Genomic DNA, 20,140 nt, shown 5'->3' with positions numbered 1-20,140 from the left:
TTTAACTGATTCTAGCTTTGATTACTTGACACCTCAGCAGTGCTCCAATTCCTATTTTTATTTGGTAGCTAAACAGTTGCCATTTTTTTACAAAACTACATCCGATTTGCCTTTCAGGCTTGATCAACTAAAATTTTTACTTTTTCAGTGTTAATCTTTCATCTAAATTTCATACTATAATTTATTGGTGGATACAGTCCTTCCAAAAATTCAGAAAATAGCTTAACTTCAGCTTAAACCTATCAAGGACCACTAAACACAATCGAAAAGGATCAGTAAACGCCTAAAATGATGCAAAAACAATTTAGTTTGTTTCAAATGAGTATTACTTTTTTTTGTCAAATTTAAATTGTTTTCTTTCCTGATCCATCATGTGACAGTCGTCGGCCAATCACAACATGCTTATGTATATCCTGAGTATCTCACATGCTCAGTAGGAGCTGGTGTCAAACTGCAAATAAAGATAGTTTAAATTTAGATAAAGGAAGTGTATTGGAAAGTTGTTTGAGTTTATTTTTGACCTGCCTGTACCTTGTCTTCCTATCTTAACTGACATATCAAACATGAGATTGTAATCATAAGTTTAGCCTTAAAATGCAATACAGACAAATTAAGTAGTGAAAAACTGCTCCGTGTGAGCAATGAACCCCCCACAAGATAGTTTTAAGAGATGCAAATTCTGCATTACAGATTTATATTTTATAAATAAAATTGTTAAAATTATTTTCCCTGCTTGTAAGTCACAATCTTCTCTGCCTGTCTGGTATTTTGTGTTAAATTTAAATAGGCTTATTTAAAAACTTACCTTTTTGATTACAGTACTGTACTAGCTTTCTAATGCTTCTATGTATACAGAAGTATTAACGTAAAGCTGCCTTTAGGTTGCTTGGATAAACTGTATTGACGTAAATATTGCCTAAATGAAGACATTCACATTTGGTTCCGTCCCATTTTACAGATTCAGATATTCCCGATATCCAAAACTTTTCCGGTTCCAAGCAGTTTGGATATAAAATTTCACCTGTATACATCTTCATTTTTTTTATTTATTATATATACTTTGAAAATTGTTTCTACTCGGCAAATACAATGTCCCCACTTAAAGGAATGCTCAATTCAAAATTAAACTTTAGGTAGCGCATGCAGTTTAAAACTACTTTCCAATTCTCTTCAATTATCAAAAGGTTCACTTTATACATGCATACTTTCTGATTCACCAGTTTCTGAGCAGGTGAGAATTTGGTCTATATGCATTTTGTGGTTGGCTGATTTCTGCTACATGACATAGGCGAAGGATAATTTAACTAACTGAAATTTGTCAGGAAAAGTAATAATTTGAAATTTGCTTTTGTATTACTTTATTTGATTATGCAATTCTGCTGTATGTAATGATCCTATAAGAGGGAAGAGTACATTCTCCTGTAAGCTTTTATTCTGTACTGATGGAATAATTGAAGGTCATTATCTTGACAGGTGAGTAATTTTAGAATCTACTAATGTGACACTGCCCTCGTTCCATTTTTGTATAGGTGCATTGAACTGGAGCATGAGTATAGAGTCCCTATAGTAGGCAAAGTGCCTTTAGTACTGTTCCATAATGGCATCAAGCTAAAATCCCATTTCTTAATAGTATTTCACACAAGTTCAGCAAGATTTGTTGAAGTGTCATATTAAAATGTTTCTATTCCAAAATATTGGTTTATTGTGTAGGGATTAGATAAAAGTAAGCCATATCATCTTATAATGCATTGCTCTATAATTACAGCAAAGGGGAGGATATGCTTTAAAAGCTGGAGCTGAAAGAGGTGCAAAGCGGAAGAATGTGCAGCCTTCCAAGCCTGCTGGAAATCCTGTAAAGAAACAAAAGGTGGTAAAATCTGGACCAGCTCAAACAACCAAAAAAAATTCTCCACAAGGTAATGAAATACTTTCTTGCATTTTATAGTATAATATTTTAGAACTAAAATAATTTTACTATTTATATTTAGAACTTGCATTAAGTGACTTTCCCATACTTATTTTTAAAGGGACAGTCTACACCAGAATTTTTATAGTTTAAAAATATAGATAATCCGTTTATTACCCATTCCCCAGTTTTGCATAGCCAAGTTATATAAATACACTTTTTACCTCTGATGACCTTGTATCTAAGCCTCTGCAAACTGCCCCTTATTTCAGTTCCTTTGACAAACATCCATTTTAGCCAATCAGAGCTGGCTCACCTGAACTCCACGTGCATGAGCACAGTGTTATCTATGACACATGAACTAACATCCTCTAGTGGTGATAAACTATCAAAATGCCGTGAGAAGAGGCAGCCTTCAAGGATTTAGAAATTTGCATTTGAACCTCCTAGGTTTAGCTTTCAACTAAGAATACCAAGAGAACAAAGCAAAATTGGTGAAAAGTAAATTGGAAAATTGTCTAAAATCATTCTCTTTGAATCATGAGTCTATTTTGGACTAGACTGTCCCTTTAAGTTTGGGGTTGGAATAGTGGCATAAATTGTAAAGACAATCAATTCTCACCACCTAAAAATAACATCTCCAAGACAGAACTACTTCTAATCCCCCCCCCCATCCCCTAACTACTCCAGGTTCTATTTCTCTTGTTACGTGTATTCAGTCCACGGGTCATCCATTACTTATGGGATTATATCTCCTTCCCAACAGGAAGTTGCAAGAGGATCACCCAAGCAGAGCTGCTATATAGCTCCTCCCCTCACATGTCATATCCAGTCATTCTCTTGCAACTCAACTAGATAGGTCGTTGTGAGAGGTCTGGTGTTTTTTATACTTTATTTCTTCAATCAAAAGTTTATTTTAAATGGCACCGGAGTGTGCTGTTTGTTCTCAGGCAGTATTTAGAAGAAGAATCTGCCTGCGTTTTCTATGATCTTAGCAGAAGTAACTAAGATCCACTGGCTGTTCTCGCACATTCTGAGGAGTGGGGAATCCTGCAAACAAGGTATGTGCAGTAAATTATTTTTCTAAGGAATGATGTGAGAGCCATGTCCAATACTGCGTCACAATTTGCAGAACATGAGGACGGAGAGCTTCATTCTGTGGGTGACGGATCTGATCCAGGGAGACCGGATTCAGAGATTTCTAATTTTAAATTTAAGCTTGAGAACCTCCGCGTATTGCTAGGGGAGGTATTAGCGGCTCTGAATGATTGTAACACGGTTGCAATTCCAGAAAAAGTATGTAGGTTGGATAGATACTTTGCGGTACCGGTGTGTACTGACGTTTTTTCTATACCTAAAAGGCTTACAGAAATTAATAGCAAGGAGTGGAATAGACCCGGTGTGCCCTTTTCCCCACCTCCGATATTTAGAAAAATGTTCCCAATAGACGCCACCACACGAGACTTATGGCAGACGGTCAGTCCCTAAGGTGGAGGGAGCAGTTTCTACTTTAGCTAAGCGTACCACTATCCCGGTGGAGGATAGTTGTGCTTTTTCGGATCCAATGGATAAAAAATTAGGTTACCTTAAGAAAATGTTTGTTCAACAAGGTTTTATCTTACAGCTCCTTGCATGCATTGCGCCTGTCACTGCTGCTGCGGCATTCTGGTTTGAGTCTCTGGAAGCCATTCGCACAGCTCCATTGGATGAGATTATGGCCAAGCTTAAAGAACTTAAGCTAGCTAATGCATTTGTTTCTGATGCCGTTGTACATTTAACCAAATTAACGGCTAAGAACTCCGGATTCGCCATCCAGGCGCGCAGAGCGCTATGGCTTAAGTCCTGGTCAGCTGACGTGACTTCTAAATCGCTTAATATTCCTTTCAAAGGGCAGACCTTATTCGGGCCCGGCTTCAAAGAAATTATTGCTGACATTACTGGGGGTAAGGGTCATACTCTTCCTCAGGACAGGGCCAAATCAAAGGCCAAACAGTCTAATTTTCGTGCCTTTCGTAACTTCAAGGCAGGAGCAGCATCAACTTCCGCTCCAAAACAGGAAGGACCTGTTGCTCGTTACAGACGGGGCTGGAAAACTAACCAGCCCTGGAACAAGGGCAAGCAGGCCAGAAAACCTACTACTGCCCCTAAGACAGCATGAAGAGAGGGCCCCCTATCCGGAAACGGATCTAGTGGGGGGCAGACTTTCTCTCTTCGCCCAGGCTTGGGCAAGAGATGTCCAGGATCCCTGGGCGTTGGAGATCATATCTCAGGGATATCTTCTGGACTTCAAAGCATCTCCTCCCCAAGGGAGATTTCATCTTTCAAGGTTATCAGCAAACCAAATAAAGAGAGAGGCATTTCTACGCTGTGTGCAAGACCTCTTAGTAATGGGGGTGATCCACCCAGTTCTGCGGACGGAACAAGGGCAAGGGTTTTACTCAAATCTGTTTGTGGTTCCCAAGAAAGAGGGAACCTTCAGACCAATCTTGGACCTAAAAATCTTAAACAAATTCCTAAGAGTTCCATCATTCAAAATGGAAACTATTCGAACCATCCTACCCATGATCCAAGAGGGTCAATACATGACCATGGTAGACTTAAAGGATGCCTACCTTCATATACCGATTCACAAAGATCATTATCGGTACCTAAGATTTGCCTTTCTAGACGGGCATTACCAGTTTGTAGCTCTTCCCTTCGGGTTGGCTACGGCCCCGAGAATCTTTACAAAGGTTCTGGGCTCACTTCTGGCGGTTCTAAGACCGCGAGGCATAGCGGTGGCTCCGTATCTAGACGACATCCTGATACAGGCGTCAAGCTTTCAAATGGCCAAGTCTCATACAGAGATAGTTCTGGCACTTCTGAGGTCGCATGGGTGGAAAAGAGTTCTCTATCACCACTCACAAGAGTCTCCTTTCTAGGGACTCTATAGATTCTGTAGAGATGAAAATTTACCTGACTGAGTCAGTGGCTCAGTGCATGGAAGTAATCGGCTTAATGGTAGCGGCAATGGACATAGTGCCATTTGCGCGCCTGCATCTCAGACCGCTGCAATTATGCATGCTAAGTCAGTGGAATGGGGATTATTCAGATTTGTCCCCTCTGCTAAGTCTGGACCAAGAGACCAGAGATTCTCTTCTCTGGTGGCTTTCTCTGGTCCATCTGTCCAAGGGTATGACCTTTCGCAGGCCAGATTGGACGATTATAACAGATGCCAGCCTTCTAGGTTGGGGCGCAGTCTGGAACTCCCTGAAGGCTCAGGGATTATGGACTCGGGAGGAGAAACTCCTCCCAATAAATATTCTGGAGTTGAGAGCAATACTCAATGCTCTTCTAGCTTGGCCTCAGTTAGCAACACTGAGGTTCATCAGATTTCAGTCGGACAACATCACGACTGTGGCTTACATCAACCATCAAGGGGGAACCAGGAGTTCCCTAGCAATGTTGGAAGTCTCAAAGATAATTCGCTGGGCAGAGTCTCACTCTTGCCATCTGTCAGCGATCTACATCCCATGCGTGGAGAACTGGGAGGCGTATTTTCTAAGTTGCCAGACATTTCATCCGGTGGAGTGGGAACTTCACCCGGAGGTCTTAACTCAACTGATTCATCGTTGGGGCAAACCAGATCTGGATCTCATGGCGTCTCGCCAGAACGCCAAGCTTCCTTGTTACGGATCCAGGTCCAGGGACCCGGGAGCGGTACTGATAGATGCTCTGACAGCCCCTTGGGTCTTCAACATGGCTTGTGTTTCCACCATTTCCGATGCTTCCTCGACTGATTGCCAAGATCAAACAGGAGAGAGCATCTGTGATTCTGATAGCGCCTGCGTGGCCACGCAGGACCTGGTATGCAGACCTAGTGGACATGTCGTCCTGTCCACCATGGTCTCTGCCTCTGAGGCAGGACCTTCTAATTGAGGGTCCTTTCAATCATCCAAATCTAATTTCTCTGAGGCTGACTGCATGGAGATTGAACGCTTGATTCTATCAAAGCGTGGCTTCTCGGATTCGGTTATTGATCCCGTAATACAGGCTCGGAAACCTGTTACCAGAAAAATTTACCATAAGATATGGCGTAAATATTTATATTGGTGCGAATCCAAGAGTTACTCATGGAGTAAGGTTAGAATTCCTAGGATATTGTCTTTTCTACAAGAGGGTTTAGAAAAGGGCTTATCTGCTAGTTCGTTAAAGGGACAGATTTCTGCTCTGTCTATTCTTCTACACAAACGTCTGGTAGAAGTTCCAGACGTTCAGGCTTTTTGTCAGGCTTTGGCTAGGATTAAGCCTGTGTTTGACTGTTGCTCCTCCATGGAGCTTAAACTTGGTTCTTAAAGTTCTTCAGGGTGTTCCGTTTGAACCCCTTCATTCCATTGATATTAAGCTTTTATCTTGGAAAGTTCTGTTTTTGATGGCTATTTCCTCGGCTCGAAGAGTCTCTGAGTTATCTGCCTTACACTGTGATTCTCCTTATCTGATTTTCCATTCAGACAAGGTAGTTCTGCGTACTAAACCTGGGTTCTTACCTAAGGTAGTTTCTAACAGGAATATCAATCAAGAGATTGTTGTTCCATCACTGTCCTAACATTTCTTCAAAGAAGGAACGATTCTTGCATAATCTGGACGTAGTCCGTGCCCTGAAGTTTTATTTGCAGGCAACTAAAGAGTTTCGTCAAACTTCTTCCCTGTTTGTCGTTTACTCTGGACAGAGGAGAGGTCAAAAAGCTTCAGCTACCTCTCTCTCCTTTTGGCTTCGTAGCATAATAAGTTTAGCCTATGAGACTGCTGGACACTAGAGCTGTGGCTAGAGCTGTGGCTTCCACCTGGGCCTTTAAGAATGAGGCCTCTGAACAGATTTGCAAGGCTGCAACTTTGTCTTCACTTCACACTTTTTCAAAATTTTACAAATTTGACACTTTTGCTTCTTTGGGGGCTGTTTTTGGGAGAAAGGTTCTACAGGCAGTGGTTCCTTCTGTTTAATGTTCCTGCCTTGTCCCTCCCTTCATCCGTGTACTTTAGCTTTTGGTATTGGTATCCCATAAGTAATGGATGACCCGTGGACTGAACACACTTAACAAGAGAAAACATAATTTATGCTTACCTGATAAATTTATTTCTCTTGTAGTGTGTTCAGTCCACAGCCCGCCCTGTCTTTTTGAATACACTACAAGAGAAACAAATTTATCAGGTAAGCATAAATTATGTTTTTTTTTCCATCACAGTTTGTGGCACCACTAGCTCCCCCATCACACCAAGTCTGCTGCCTCTGAGTCACACTGAAATCTGTCCTTCATTCCCCACATCGATTGTTTTCTTCATCCTGCTGCAACCACCTATAGAATCTCCAAAATTAGTCTTTCTGAGTGCTGAAACTACTAAACGGCAATTCACTCCCTGGTAATTTCCTGACTTGATTACTGTAACTTACTATCTGGCCTCTCTCTCCCGCCTCTCCCCCCCTTCAATCCATCCTAAATGCATCTGCAAGGCTAATCCACCTCTCGACACTGTTTCTGCTGCAACTATCTGAGTCCCTTTACTAGCTCCCCATTCACAGCAGAATTAAATTAAAAATTCTTACCCTCACCAATACTGCCCTACCTGTCCTCACTAATCAACAAATATACCCCAACCCGCCCCCTAAGATCCAACAATGACCTGCTTCTTGCATCCTCTACCATCACCTCTCATGCTAGACTACAGGACTTCTCTTGTGCGGCACCAACCCTCTGAAACGCACTTCCTCCAGCTGTCACTTTCTGCTAACCTCCTTTAAACGTTCCCTGAAGACCTTTTTTTTGTTCATGGAAACTTATCACCCGACTTGTTAAAGGAACTTCTTACCTAACAGTTACCCTCATCTAACTCCCCACTAACATTCTCACCTTTTCAGTTCCCACCTCCTGTTTCCCATCAATCCCATCTAGATTGTAAGTTCCCACAGGAATAGGTCCCTCAATTCCCCCTGTATTTGTCTGTAAAATGTTTTCTTTTTATTGTACTGTATTTCTCTGTTGTACTTTTATCGTTGTACCCATGGACAATAATGTCGGCCAACAACTCAATGTTAAATTTTAATTTTAGAGGGCTTCCCGAACATGGTGTCAAGCATTTCATACAGTTGGGATTTCATGCTTGCTACCCAATGCTTAAAGGGCCATTATACACATTTTTTCTTTGCATAAATGTTTTGCAGATCTATTTATAAAGCCCACAAAGTTTTTTTTTTTTGTTTGTTTTTTTTTTTTGTTTTTTTTTGTTTTTTTTTTTTAAATGTATAGTTTTGCTTATTTTCAAATAATATTGCTCTGATTTTCAGACTCCTAACCAAGCCCCAAAGTTTTATTTGAATACCTTCATCTACCTTCTCCAGCTTGTTCCTGATTGTGTAAAGGGTCTTTTCATATGCAAAAAAAGGGGGAGGGGGGAGCGTCTTATTTCCCACTTGCAGTGGGCTTTCCAACTTCCTTTTCAACAGTTAAACTGAAAGCTTCTAAGTAAGTTTTTAAACAGTTTTATACTAGATTTTTATATCCGTATCTGCATCTTATTCTTTATAGTGTCTATTACATGCAGTTATATGAAAATGAGTGTATACTGTCCCTTTAAGTTTAACTTTATCTGGTTAACCCATTTAGGACCATAATTGAGCTTTCAGAAGTGGTTGCCAAACTGGGATATCTCAATTCAGTCACTAGCAGCCATTTTCTCACACATAACAAACCATAGATGAAACCATGTCTGGATTCAAAATTCATCTAATGATCTTAGTGTCCTGTATGCAGTGGCAGTCACTAGCATATGGATTCTATAGCCTCACCATGCAGTTCTATGCAAATATGTAATGTATGTATTTAAAATTGCTTTTTAGTGCTTGAACAAATTAATCAGTTTACCTTCACTTTAAGAGCAAACCACACAATACTGACCCAAGACAAGTTTAGTAGTTTGGCAAGTTATTTCTTCTGCCGGGCTAATTTTAGCACTGGTAACCCTGCAAATCAGGTCATCACTATCGTCAATACCCAGAGGAAGTCTCTAAAAGCCAACACTTACATTTTGCAATCAATTATACATGCAGCTTGACTAATGCGTTTGATGAATGACAGGTGAATAGCAATAGACTAAGTTGCTGTAATAAGTTTGAATCCTTTAGGCCCTCTAATGAAAAAGTATCATACAGCTGCTTGACAACCTAAATTTGCTTTAAAAATATACAACAGGGCTCGGCAAACCCACAGAGTCATTGGCTCCTAGAATTTTACCCCTGCCTGCTAACTTTGTTATCCTCCATAAATCTATATGGAAATTCCACTTTCTCCTAGAAGTATGTATGGCACCTAAATTTTAAACAGACTTGTCGACTGTCAAAAGGACAGTTATCTATTTGAAGAATCCAATTCAGACTTGTTACTGGAGTTGACCAAGCTAGCAACTCATTGTTGGCAAAACATTTGTTGCAGTTAGACAACGTGCTGTTGTCTTATTTTGGAAATACAAAAAGCAGTCTTCACAAGCCTAATCTGTAAACCCACAATTTTCAGACAGAGGGAGTACATTGCATTTTTCAAATGAGAGCTTTACTTCTGTATATCAATACTACTTTTTATGATCTAGTGAAAGATGATGCAGAGGAAGAACGCCGCACTGAAGCACGAAAAGAGAACCAGAGGCGAAGGAAGGATAAATACATTGAAAAATATGGAGATGGATACTGGTAAAAATGCTTGATTCTTTTGACTTAAAAGAATTTTTTTTTTGCTAGTTGCTTGCAGTGTACTTTGAATATTAACATTAAACTATTTTTATATAATTGAAATAAAGTGGGTCAGAAACTGCCAACAGATTTGTTACTTGCTAAACTTTTTTTATTGGTACTGTTGTAGGTTTATTAGGCATGTGCAGTTTCCAGAGGTATACTAATGCCGAATATGGTGGCAGCCTGCAGCATTTGGTTATTACTTGTGAAATTGCTACACACTTAGTTTCACAAGAAGTAATCCCTGGATTTTTAAGTTAAAAAGATTTTTCTTTTCCAAAAAGTAATAAGTACAGTTACAGAATTAAACAATGAGGTCACGGCTCTCTGTGCCTCATACCTTCAATACATATGATAATACCTTGGTTTATGCTTAAAATGGAAATGCTAGCAGAGTACATGCTATGGTATTAGTGGATTTAAAATGATATATTGAGTGTCAACCTCTCCCAAACTAGGAGACTCCAAAAGATAAGGCATTCTATTTCATACTGCTGTTTAAAGGATGTCTACACTTGATCTAGGTGTCCCTAACTGAGTTAGCAATCGGTTGCTCTCTATCCCTCGCTTCTGTATACATGATCCAAGGTTTTTAGTATCTAGTATATCAGCTGCGGTGCTACTTAACTGAAAGTAATTTATTTTATTGCAGATTAGCTGAAAAGTAGGAACCACCGATTTCCAGAATTAAGCAAGTCAATTTAACTATAGTGCAAATATAAATTTATTTTCTTGTTGAACCCAGGTACTGTCATGAAGGAGAACTTGAACTGGGGTCAGTTTGATTTGGCTCAATTTTCACTTGGTAGTGAGTCATGTGCCACCAAATGTGTGGATAAGTTCCCCTCTCAACGCATCCAATTAAACGGTTCCCCTTATTTAGGTCAGTGGTATGCATACAGAAGGGGTGAAAATACCACCTAAACGCCACCTTAATTTTAAAAGGAAGGTCCTTTGTTTAGTGTTTTATACCATTTCTCAGGCGACAAAGAAGTCAAAATTACTTTCCCATTTGTGCATAAAAGGGAGTTTGGTTGCCACAGATGGATCATTAAAAGTGAAATAAAGTTTTAAAGTGATGCCTCGAGTGCGATTTGGGTTTAAGCATAACTGTTCCAGGTATGTGTCATTGCCTTTAATGTTTCTGCCCAGCACCCTTTCCCTAAGTTGTAACTAATGGTACCAGCTCGGTATGTCTAGTTCATTCAGTCCAGCATATGTTAAATTCCTTGAATTTCTCATTCTGTAGTGTCAGCAATGCAATTAACCCTCTATTTGCCCATTTATCATAAATGGATGTTAAATTTAGTGGAGAAAGTCACTAGAGGTGTCGCCCTAGATTTCTTTCATGTAATTAGCAAGAGTCCATGAGCTAGTGACGTATGGGATATACATTCCTACCAGGAGGGGCAAAGTTTCCCAAACCTCAAAATGCCTATAAATACACCCCTCACCACACCCACAATTCAGTTTTACAAACTTTGCCTCCGATGGAGGTGGTGAAGTAAGTTTGTGCTAGATTCTACGTTGATATGCGCTCCGCAGCAAGTTGGAGCCCGGTTTTCCTCTCAGTTTGCAGTGAATGTCAGAGGGATGTGAGGAGAGTATTGCCTATTTGAATGCAGTGATCTCCTTCTACGGGGTCTATTTCATAGGTTCTCTGTTATCGGTCGTAGAGATTCATCTCTTACCTCCCTTTTCAGATCGACGATATACTCTTATATATACCATTACCTCTGCTGATTCTCGTTTCAGTACTGGTTTGGCTATCTGCTATATGTAGATGAGTGTCCTGGGGTAAGTAAGTCTTATTTTCTGTGACACCCCTAGCTATGGTTGGGCACTTTGTTTATAAAGTTCTAAATATATGTATTCAAACATTTATTTGCCTTGAATCAGAATGTTCAACTTTCCTTATTTTCAGACAGTCAGTTTCATATTTAGGATAATGCATTTTAATTTAACATTTTTTACCTTAAAATTTGACTTTTTCCCTGTGGGCTGTTAGGCTCGCGGGGGCTGAAAATGCTTCATTTTATTGCGTCATTCTTGGCGCAGACTTTTTTGGCGCAAAAATTCTATTTCCGTTTCCGGCGTCATACGTGTCGCCGGAAGTTGCGTCATTTTTTGACGTTATTTTGCGCCAAAAATGTCGGCGTTCCGGATGTGGCGTCATTTTTGGCGCCAAAAAGCATTTAGGCGCCAAATAATGTGGGCGTCTTATTTGGCGCGAAAAAATATGGGCGTCACTTTTGTCTCCACATTATTTAAGTCTCATTTTTTATTGCTTCTGGTTGCTAGAAGCTTGTTCTTTGGCATTTTTTCCCATTCCTGAAACTGTCATTTAAGGAATTTGATCAATTTTGCTTTATATATATATGTTGTTTTTTCTCTTACATATTGCAAGATGTCTCACGTTGCATCTGAGTCAGAAGATACTACAGGAAAATCGCTGTCAAGTGCTGAATCTACCAAAGCTAAGTGTATCTGCTGTAAACTTTTGGTAGCTATTCCTCCAGCTGTTGTTTGTATTGATTGTCATGACAAACTTGTTAAAGCAGATAATATTTCCTTTAGTAAAGTACCATTGCCTGTTGCAGTTCCTTCAACATCTAAGGTGCAGAATGTTCCTGATAATATAAGAGATTTTGTTTCTGAATCCATAAAGAAGGCTATGTCTGTTATTTCTCCTTCTAGTAAACGTAAAAAATCTTTTAAAACTTCTCTCCCTACAGATGAATTTTTAACTGAACATCATCATTCTGATTCTGATGATTCCTCTGGTTCAGAGGATTCTGTCTCAGAGGTTGATGCTGATAAATCTTCATATTTATTTAAAATGGAATTTATTCGTTCTTTACTTAAAGAAGTCCTAATTGCTTTAGAAATAGAGGATTCTGGTCCTCTTGATACTAAATCTAAACGTTTAAATAAGGTTTTTAAATCTCCTGTAGTTATTCCAGAAGTTTTTCCTGTCCCTGATGCTATTTCTGCAGTAATTTCCAAAGAATGGGATAAATTGGGTAATTCATTTACTCCTTCTAAACGTTTTAAGCAATTATATCCTGTGCCGTCTGACAGATTAGAATTTTGGGACAAGATCCCTAAAGTTGATGGGGCTATTTCTACCCTTGCTAAACGTACTACTATTCCTACGTCAGATGGTACTTCGTTTAAGGATCCTCTAGATAGGAAAATTGAGTCCTTTCTAAGAAAAGCTTCTGTGTTCAGGTAATCTTCTTAGACCTGCTATATCTTTGGCTGATGTTGCTGCAGCTTCAACTTTTTGGTTGGAAACTTTAGCGCAACAAGTAACACATCGTGATTCTCATGATATTATTATTCTTCTTCAACATGCTAATAATTTTATCTGTGATGCCATTTTTGATATTATCAGAGTTGATGTCAGGTTTATGTCTCTAGCTATTTTAGCTAGAAGAGCTTTATGGCTTAAAACTTGGAATGCTGATATGGCTTCTAAATCAACTTTACTTTCCATTTCTTTCCAGGGTAACAAATTATTTGGTTCTCAGTTGGATTCCATTATTTCAACTGTTACTGGTGGGAAAGGAACTTTTTTACCACAGGATAAAAAATCTAAAGGTAAAAACAGGGCTAATAATCGTTTTCGTTCCTTTCGTTTCAACAAAGAACAAAAGCCTGATCCTTCATCCTCAGGAGCAGTTTCAGTTTGGAGACCATCTCCAGTCTGGAATAAATCCAAGCCAGCTAGAAAGGCAAAGCCTGCTTCTAAGTCCACATGAAGGTGCGGCCCTCATTCCAGCTCAGCTGGTAGGGGGCAGGTTACGTTTTTTCAAGAAAATTTGGATCAATTCTGTTCACAATCTTTGGATTCAGAGCATTGTTTCAGAAGGGTACAGAATTGGTTTCAAGTTGAGACCTCCTGCAAAGAGATTTTTTCTTTCCCGTGTCCCAGTAAATCCAGTAAAAGCTCAAGCATTTCTGAAATGTGTTTCAGATCTAGAGTTGACTGGAGTAATTATGCCAGTTCCAGTTCCGGAACAGGGGATGGGGTTTTATTCAAATCTCTTCATTGTACCAAAGGAGAATTCTTTCAGACCAGTTCTGGATCTAAAAATATTGAATCGTTATGTAAGGATACCAACGTTCAAGATGGTAACTGTAAGGACTATCTTACCTTTTGTTCAGCAAGGGAATTATATGTCCACAATAGATTTACAGGATGCATATCTGCATATTCCGATTCATCCAGATCATTATCAGTTCCTGAGATTCTCGTTTCTGGACAAGCATTACCAGTTTGTGGCTCTGCCGTTTGGCCTAGCTACAGCTCCAAGAATTTTTACAAAGGTTCTCGGTGCCCTGCTGTCTGTAATCAGAGAACAGGGTATTATGGTATTTCCTTATTTGGACGATATCTTGGTACTTGCTCTGTCTTTACATTTAGCAGAATCTCATACGAATCGACTTGTGTTGTTTCTTCAAGATCATGGTTGGAGGATCAATTTACCAAAAAGTTCTTTGATTCCTCAGACAAGGGTAATCTTTCTGGGTTTCCAGATGGATTCAGTGTCCATGACTCTGTCTTTAACAGACAAGAGACGTCTAAAGTTGATTACAGCTTGTCGAAACCTTCAGTCACAATCATTCCCTTCGGTAGCCTTATGCATGGAAATTCTAGGTCTTATGACTGCTGCATCGGACGCGATCCCCTTTGCTCGTTTTCACATGCGACCTCTTCAGCTCTGTATGCTGAAGCAATGGTGCAAGGATTACACGAAGATATCTCAATTAATATCTTTAAAACCGATTGTTCGACACTCTCTAACATGGTGGACAGATCACCATCGTTTAATTCAGGGGGCTTCTTTTGTGCTTCCGACCTGGACTGTAATTTCAACAGATGCAAGTCTCACAGGTTGGGGAGCTGTGTGGGGATCTCTGACGGCACAAGGAGTTTGGGAATCTCAGGAGGTGAGATTACCGATCAATATTTTGGAACTCCGTGCAATTTTCAGAGCTCTTCAGTTTTGGCCTCTTCTGAAGAGAGAATCGTTCATTTGTTTTCAGACAGACAATGTCACAACTGTGGCATACATCAATCATCAAGGAGGGACTCACAGTCCTCTGGCTATGAAAGAAGTATCTCGAATTTTGGTTTGGGCGGAATCCAGCTCCTGTCTAATCTCTGCGGTTCATATCCCAGGTGTAGACAATTGGGAAGCGGATTATCTCAGTCGCCAAACGTTGCATCCGGGCGAATGGTCTCTTCACCCAGAGGTATTTCTTCAGATTGTTCAAATGTGGGAACTTCCAGAAATAGATCTGATGGCGTCCCATCTAAACAAGAAACTTCCCAGGTATCTGTCCAGATCCCGGGATCCTCAGGCGGAGGCAGTGGATGCATTATCACTTCCTTGGAAGTATCATCCTGCCTATATCTTTCCGCCTCTAGTTCTTCTTCCAAGGGTAATCTCCAAGATTCTGAAGGAATGCTCGTTTGTTCTGCTGGTAGCTCCGGCATGGCCTCACAGGTTTTGGTATGCGGATCTTGTCCGGATGGCCTCTTGCCAACCGTGGACTCTTCCGTTAAGACCAGACCTTCTGTCACAAGGTCCTTTTTTCCATCAGGATCTGAAATCCTTAAATTTAAAGGTATGGAGATTGAACGCTTGATTCTTGGTCAAAGAGGTTTCTCTGACTCTGTGATTAATACTATGTTACAGGCTCGTAAATCTGTATCTCGAGAGATATATTATAGAGTCTGGAAGACTTATATTTCTTGGTGTCTTTCTCATCATTTTTCCTGGCATTCTTTTAGAATACCGAGAATTTTACAGTTCCTTCAGGATGGTTTAGATAAGGGTTTGTCCGCAAGTTCTTTGAAAGGACAAATCTCTGCTCTTTCTGTTCTTTTTCACAGAAAGATTGCTATTCTTCCTGATATTCATTGTTTTGTACAAGCTTTGGTTCGTATAAAACCTGTCATTAAGTCAATTTCTCCTCCTTGGAGTTTGAATTTGGTTCTGGGAGCTCTTCAAGCTCCTCCGTTTGAACCTATGCATTCATTGGACATTAAATTACTTTCTTGGAAAGTTTTGTTCCTTTTGGCCATCTCTTCTGCCAGAAGAGTTTCTGAATTATCTGCTCTTTCTTGTGAGTCTCCTTTTCTGATTTTTCATCAGGATAAGGCGGTGTTGCGAACTTCTTTTGAATTTTTACCTAAAGTTGTGAATTCCAACAACATTAGTAGAGAAATTGTGGTTCCTTCATTATGTCCTAATCCTAAGAATTCTAAGGAGAAATCGTTGCATTCTTTGGATGTTGTTAGAGCTTTGAAATATTATGTTGAAGCTACGAAATCTTTTCGTAAGACTTCTAGTCTATTTGTTATCTTTTCCGGTTCTAGAAAAGGCCAGAAAGCTTCTGCCATTTCTTTGGCATCTTGGTTGAAATCTTTAATTCATCTTGCCTATGTTGAGTCGGGTAAAACTCCGCCTCAGAATTACAGCTCATTCTACTAGGTCAGTTTCTACTTCCTGGGCGTTTAGGAATGAAGCTTCGGTTGACCAGATCTGCAAAGCAGCAACTTGGTCCTCTTTGCATACTTTTACTAAATTCTATCATTTTGATGTATTTTCTTCTTCTGAAGCAGTTTTTGGTAGAAAAGTACTTCAGGCAGCGGTTTCAGTTTGAATCTTCTGCTTATGTTTTTCGTTAAACTTTATTTTGGGTGTGGATTATTTTCAGCAGGAATTGGCTGTCTTTATTTTATCCCTCCCTCTCTAGTGACTCTTGTGTGGAAAGATCCACATCTTGGGTAGTCATTATCCCATACGTCACTAGCTCATGGACTCTTGCTAATTACATGAAAGAAAACATAATTTATGTAAGAACTTACCTGATAAATTCATTTCTTTCATATTAGCAAGAGTCCATGAGGCCCGCCCTTTTTTGTGGTGGTTATGATTTTGTATAAAGCACAATTATTCCAATTCCTTATTTTATATGCTTTCGCACTTTTTTATCACCCCACTTCTTGGCTATTCGTTAAACTGAATTGTGGGTGTGGTGAGGGGTGTATTTATAGGCATTTTGAGGTTTGGGAAACTTTGCCCCTCCTGGTAGGAATGTATATCCCATACGTCACTAGCTCATGGACTCTTGCTAATATGAAAGAAATGAATTTATCAGGTAAGTTCTTACATAAATTGTTTTTCCCGATAGTAAGGCCCTGGATTTTTAAACCGATGAATTTATGTGGCCTTTATTTTTACTGATGGTAAATCCTAGCTTTTTGAATCTCTAGGGTTTGCTTTCACTTTAAGACAATATTAAGCTAATCAACTACAAGATTTAATAAGTTTTAATTTCTTCAACAAATGTTGCTATAAATTTATTGTGCTTTGGATAGCTTAACTTCCATAAATTACAGAACTCAATGTATTGCACTGTTTACACCCTGTTACTTCATGCCACCAGCTGCCAAAATGTTCTGTTGAGAACATTGAAGTGATTTTATTGTGTTCAACCTCAATTGGGATTAATCAGTTAATGAGACTATATTTATCTGTTAAGTAGTAAAATATATTGCTCATCTGTTTGTTGGAGACCTTTATTTTACCGTTGGAATTTCTAACTAATACTTGGATATGTAAAGGAAATTCCTAAATTGTCCTAGGATCACTAACACTAAACAAGGCTGAGGCTCTGATGTCATCAATATGATTACAAAATAGTCCAAAGGAACTTCTGGCATATTGATGTTTCTTTGGTGTCCGTGCAAGACCATGTTTGTAATTCAAAATCTCTTTAGGATGGCATTCACATGTTCGTTTTGCAAATTTCGATCTTTTGATGAGAAAGGCATTGAAGAACATTTAAATAGTGATTACCATAAGGAAATGCTAAATCATATTCAGAAGCAAACAAAGTTTGACCAGACTGCTGTTGACTTTCTTCATGTAAGTAGGATTTGTCATTCTGTTGTGGCCAAACAATCCATAGCAATGTTTAACCCAAACTTTGGACAATGTACAGAGATATAAATTATATTGGTTTAACAGGGAACTGACTAATATAGAACATACTATTTTTTTATTTAAAGGAGAGTATTGCAAATAAGTACAAGAAAACGGCAGCTCGCCAAGCTTCTTCTCAGAGTGGCTCTGCAGACAAAGTGGAAAAAGATGTGATGGAAGGTATGTAAACCTAGTGCTGGGCAGGCTTTTGTGTTCAAATGCACGAGTCGCATACTAACCATATACGGTTTTGAAAGGACATGGGAGAAAGTTTGTGTATTAAAGCATTTTAACATTAACCTTTTGCAAGCACGAGTCTGAAATGGATGTGTATGCACAATTTATACTGCAGTATTTCATGCTTCTCTGGCTGCTGGGCAAGTCCCTCATTTGTATTGATTTGCAAGAACAAACTTTAAAATATTTAGCACAGGAATATCTTTGCATGTGCCAAATATTGTATATTTTCTCCCCAAAGTTCCTTGGTTAAACTCATGGTCCCTATTGACTTTTTAGGTATTACGACTGAGGATCACATGCTCAGAGTTGAGATGGTGCATTGCAGTGCCTGCAATATTTATGTTCCAGGTTTACGTATTTCTGTACAGTTGCATCTGAAATCTCCTGAACATTTAAAGAACAAAGCGGTAAGACCATATAACTGTTCCTAACCTGTAGGTAAACTGAACTTTAATATCCATTATCCATCATTACAGCAGTGCTTATTAGTTTGAGTGACATTTTTTTCTTTGCATTTGATTAAAGGGACATAAAACCCAAAATTTGTAATTTACTATTTATGAAATTTGCCTTTTGTTGAAGAGATCTAGATAGGTAGCGTGCACATGTTTGGATTAGTACGTGTCGGCAAATAGTGCTGCCATCTAGTGCTTTTGCTAATGTATAACATTGTTGCAGAACTGCTGCTATATAGTGTTGCAGATATGTGCACACTCCTGAGCTTACTTTCCTGCTTTCAAAAAAGGACATCAAGAAAATAAAGAATTTGATATTTAAAGTAAATTTCAAACTTGTATTAAAGTATTTTCTCAATTGTGAAATGTTTTATGACCCTTAGAAAACTGATACACGTTAAAATAGTTAATCATAGCAATATAATTTATATGAAGCACCTACACAACTAAATGTAACCTTTTTTTGTTGTTACAGACCTACAGGGAACAAATAAAACGATCAAGCATTTTGATTGCTACTAGTATGTTAAACAATCCAGTTGTGAAGGCACGATATGAAATGTTCTTGAAGGTAAGGAGATCCTAGCTTTCAGGTTTAATATTGCCATGTTGGCACAAATTGAGTGAGACTATAGATGTCATTAAATGCTTGCATAACCTAACTTTTCACCAAAGTATACCTAGAGGAGTCAGTAAATTTCAGTGTTCTCCACAGAATGGTGGTATTATAAACTAGCCAGGTTGGAGCAGTTTATTACTTTCTATTGGATTTTATGCTAGCCAAAGCATAAAATGTGTAATTTTAAAATAATATGATTTAATAATTTAATAGAAATTAAAAATTAGCTCATTTTAGCTGAGGGACACTGAACCAAATATTTTTTTTTCTTTTGTGAATCGGAGCATGCAATTTTCTAATTTACTCCTATTTTTTTCTTCATTCCCTTGGTATCTTTATTTGAAAAGAGAATGTAAGTTTAGATGCCGGCCCATTTTTGGTGAGCAACCTGGGTTTTTCTTGCTGATTGGTGGATAAATTCACCCACCAATTAAAGTGCTGCCCAGGGACTGAACCAAAATTGGCTGGCTCCTTGGCTTAGATGCCTTTGTCAAATAAAGATAGCAAGAGAATGAAGAAAAATTGATAGGCGTAAATTAGAAAGTTGCTTAAACTTGCATGCTCTATCTGAATCACAAAAGATTTTTTTTTTGGGGTTCAGTGTCCTTTTAATATTGGCTAAAATTCCAGCCAGGTGGTCGGTAAAATCAGATCAGCTGGTTGGTGTAACCATTAAAACATTGTTTCCCAAACCCAGTCTTCAAGAGCCTTACTCAGGCCAGATTCATTATATCTTAACTAGAGCTGGGTGAGCTGATTTTCACCTGTGCTCTAGTTAAGTTAATGACTATCTGGCCTGAGTAAGGCTCCTGATAACTGGGTTTTGGAAACAATTTGTACATTCATGTTTTACCTGCCTTTTTTTTTTAGGTACACTAACTAAAGCTAAAATTAACCCCTTAAACAAGAAACCTTAACGGCTGGCGATGTACATGGTACGTTGTGCTTGTTGGGGGTTAAACTTACATAATTTAGAGCGTCCTGTTTTAAAGGACCAGTCAACACATTAGATTTGCATAATCAACAAATGCAAGATAACAAGACAATGCAATAGCACTTAGTCTGAACTTCAAATGAGTAGTAGATTTTTTTATAACAAATTTCAGTTATGTATATTTCCACTCCCCTTGTACCATGTGATGGCAATCAACCAATCAC

General features: G+C 38.9%; 1 protein-coding gene across 1 annotated transcript in view; it reads left to right on the top strand.

Annotated features, from left to right (window-relative positions):
* LOC128641392 (DBIRD complex subunit ZNF326) overlaps positions 1 to 20,140 on the top strand; it is a 68,956-nt gene that overhangs the window by 18,062 nt on the left and 30,754 nt on the right. The window contains exons 4-9 of the mRNA XM_053694018.1: positions 1,766 to 1,916; positions 9,524 to 9,623; positions 17,464 to 17,611; positions 17,755 to 17,848; positions 18,185 to 18,315; positions 18,839 to 18,934. Of these exons, the coding sequence (XP_053549993.1) occupies positions 1,766 to 1,916; positions 9,524 to 9,623; positions 17,464 to 17,611; positions 17,755 to 17,848; positions 18,185 to 18,315; positions 18,839 to 18,934 (720 nt within the window). The remainder of the gene's footprint in view (positions 1 to 1,765; positions 1,917 to 9,523; positions 9,624 to 17,463; positions 17,612 to 17,754; positions 17,849 to 18,184; positions 18,316 to 18,838; positions 18,935 to 20,140) is intronic.

Source organism: Bombina bombina, chromosome 10 (assembly GCF_027579735.1).
Source record: "Bombina bombina isolate aBomBom1 chromosome 10, aBomBom1.pri, whole genome shotgun sequence".
Classification (NCBI taxonomy): Eukaryota; Metazoa; Chordata; class Amphibia; order Anura; family Bombinatoridae; genus Bombina; species Bombina bombina.
This window is presented reverse-complemented; position numbering and strand designations above follow the sequence as displayed.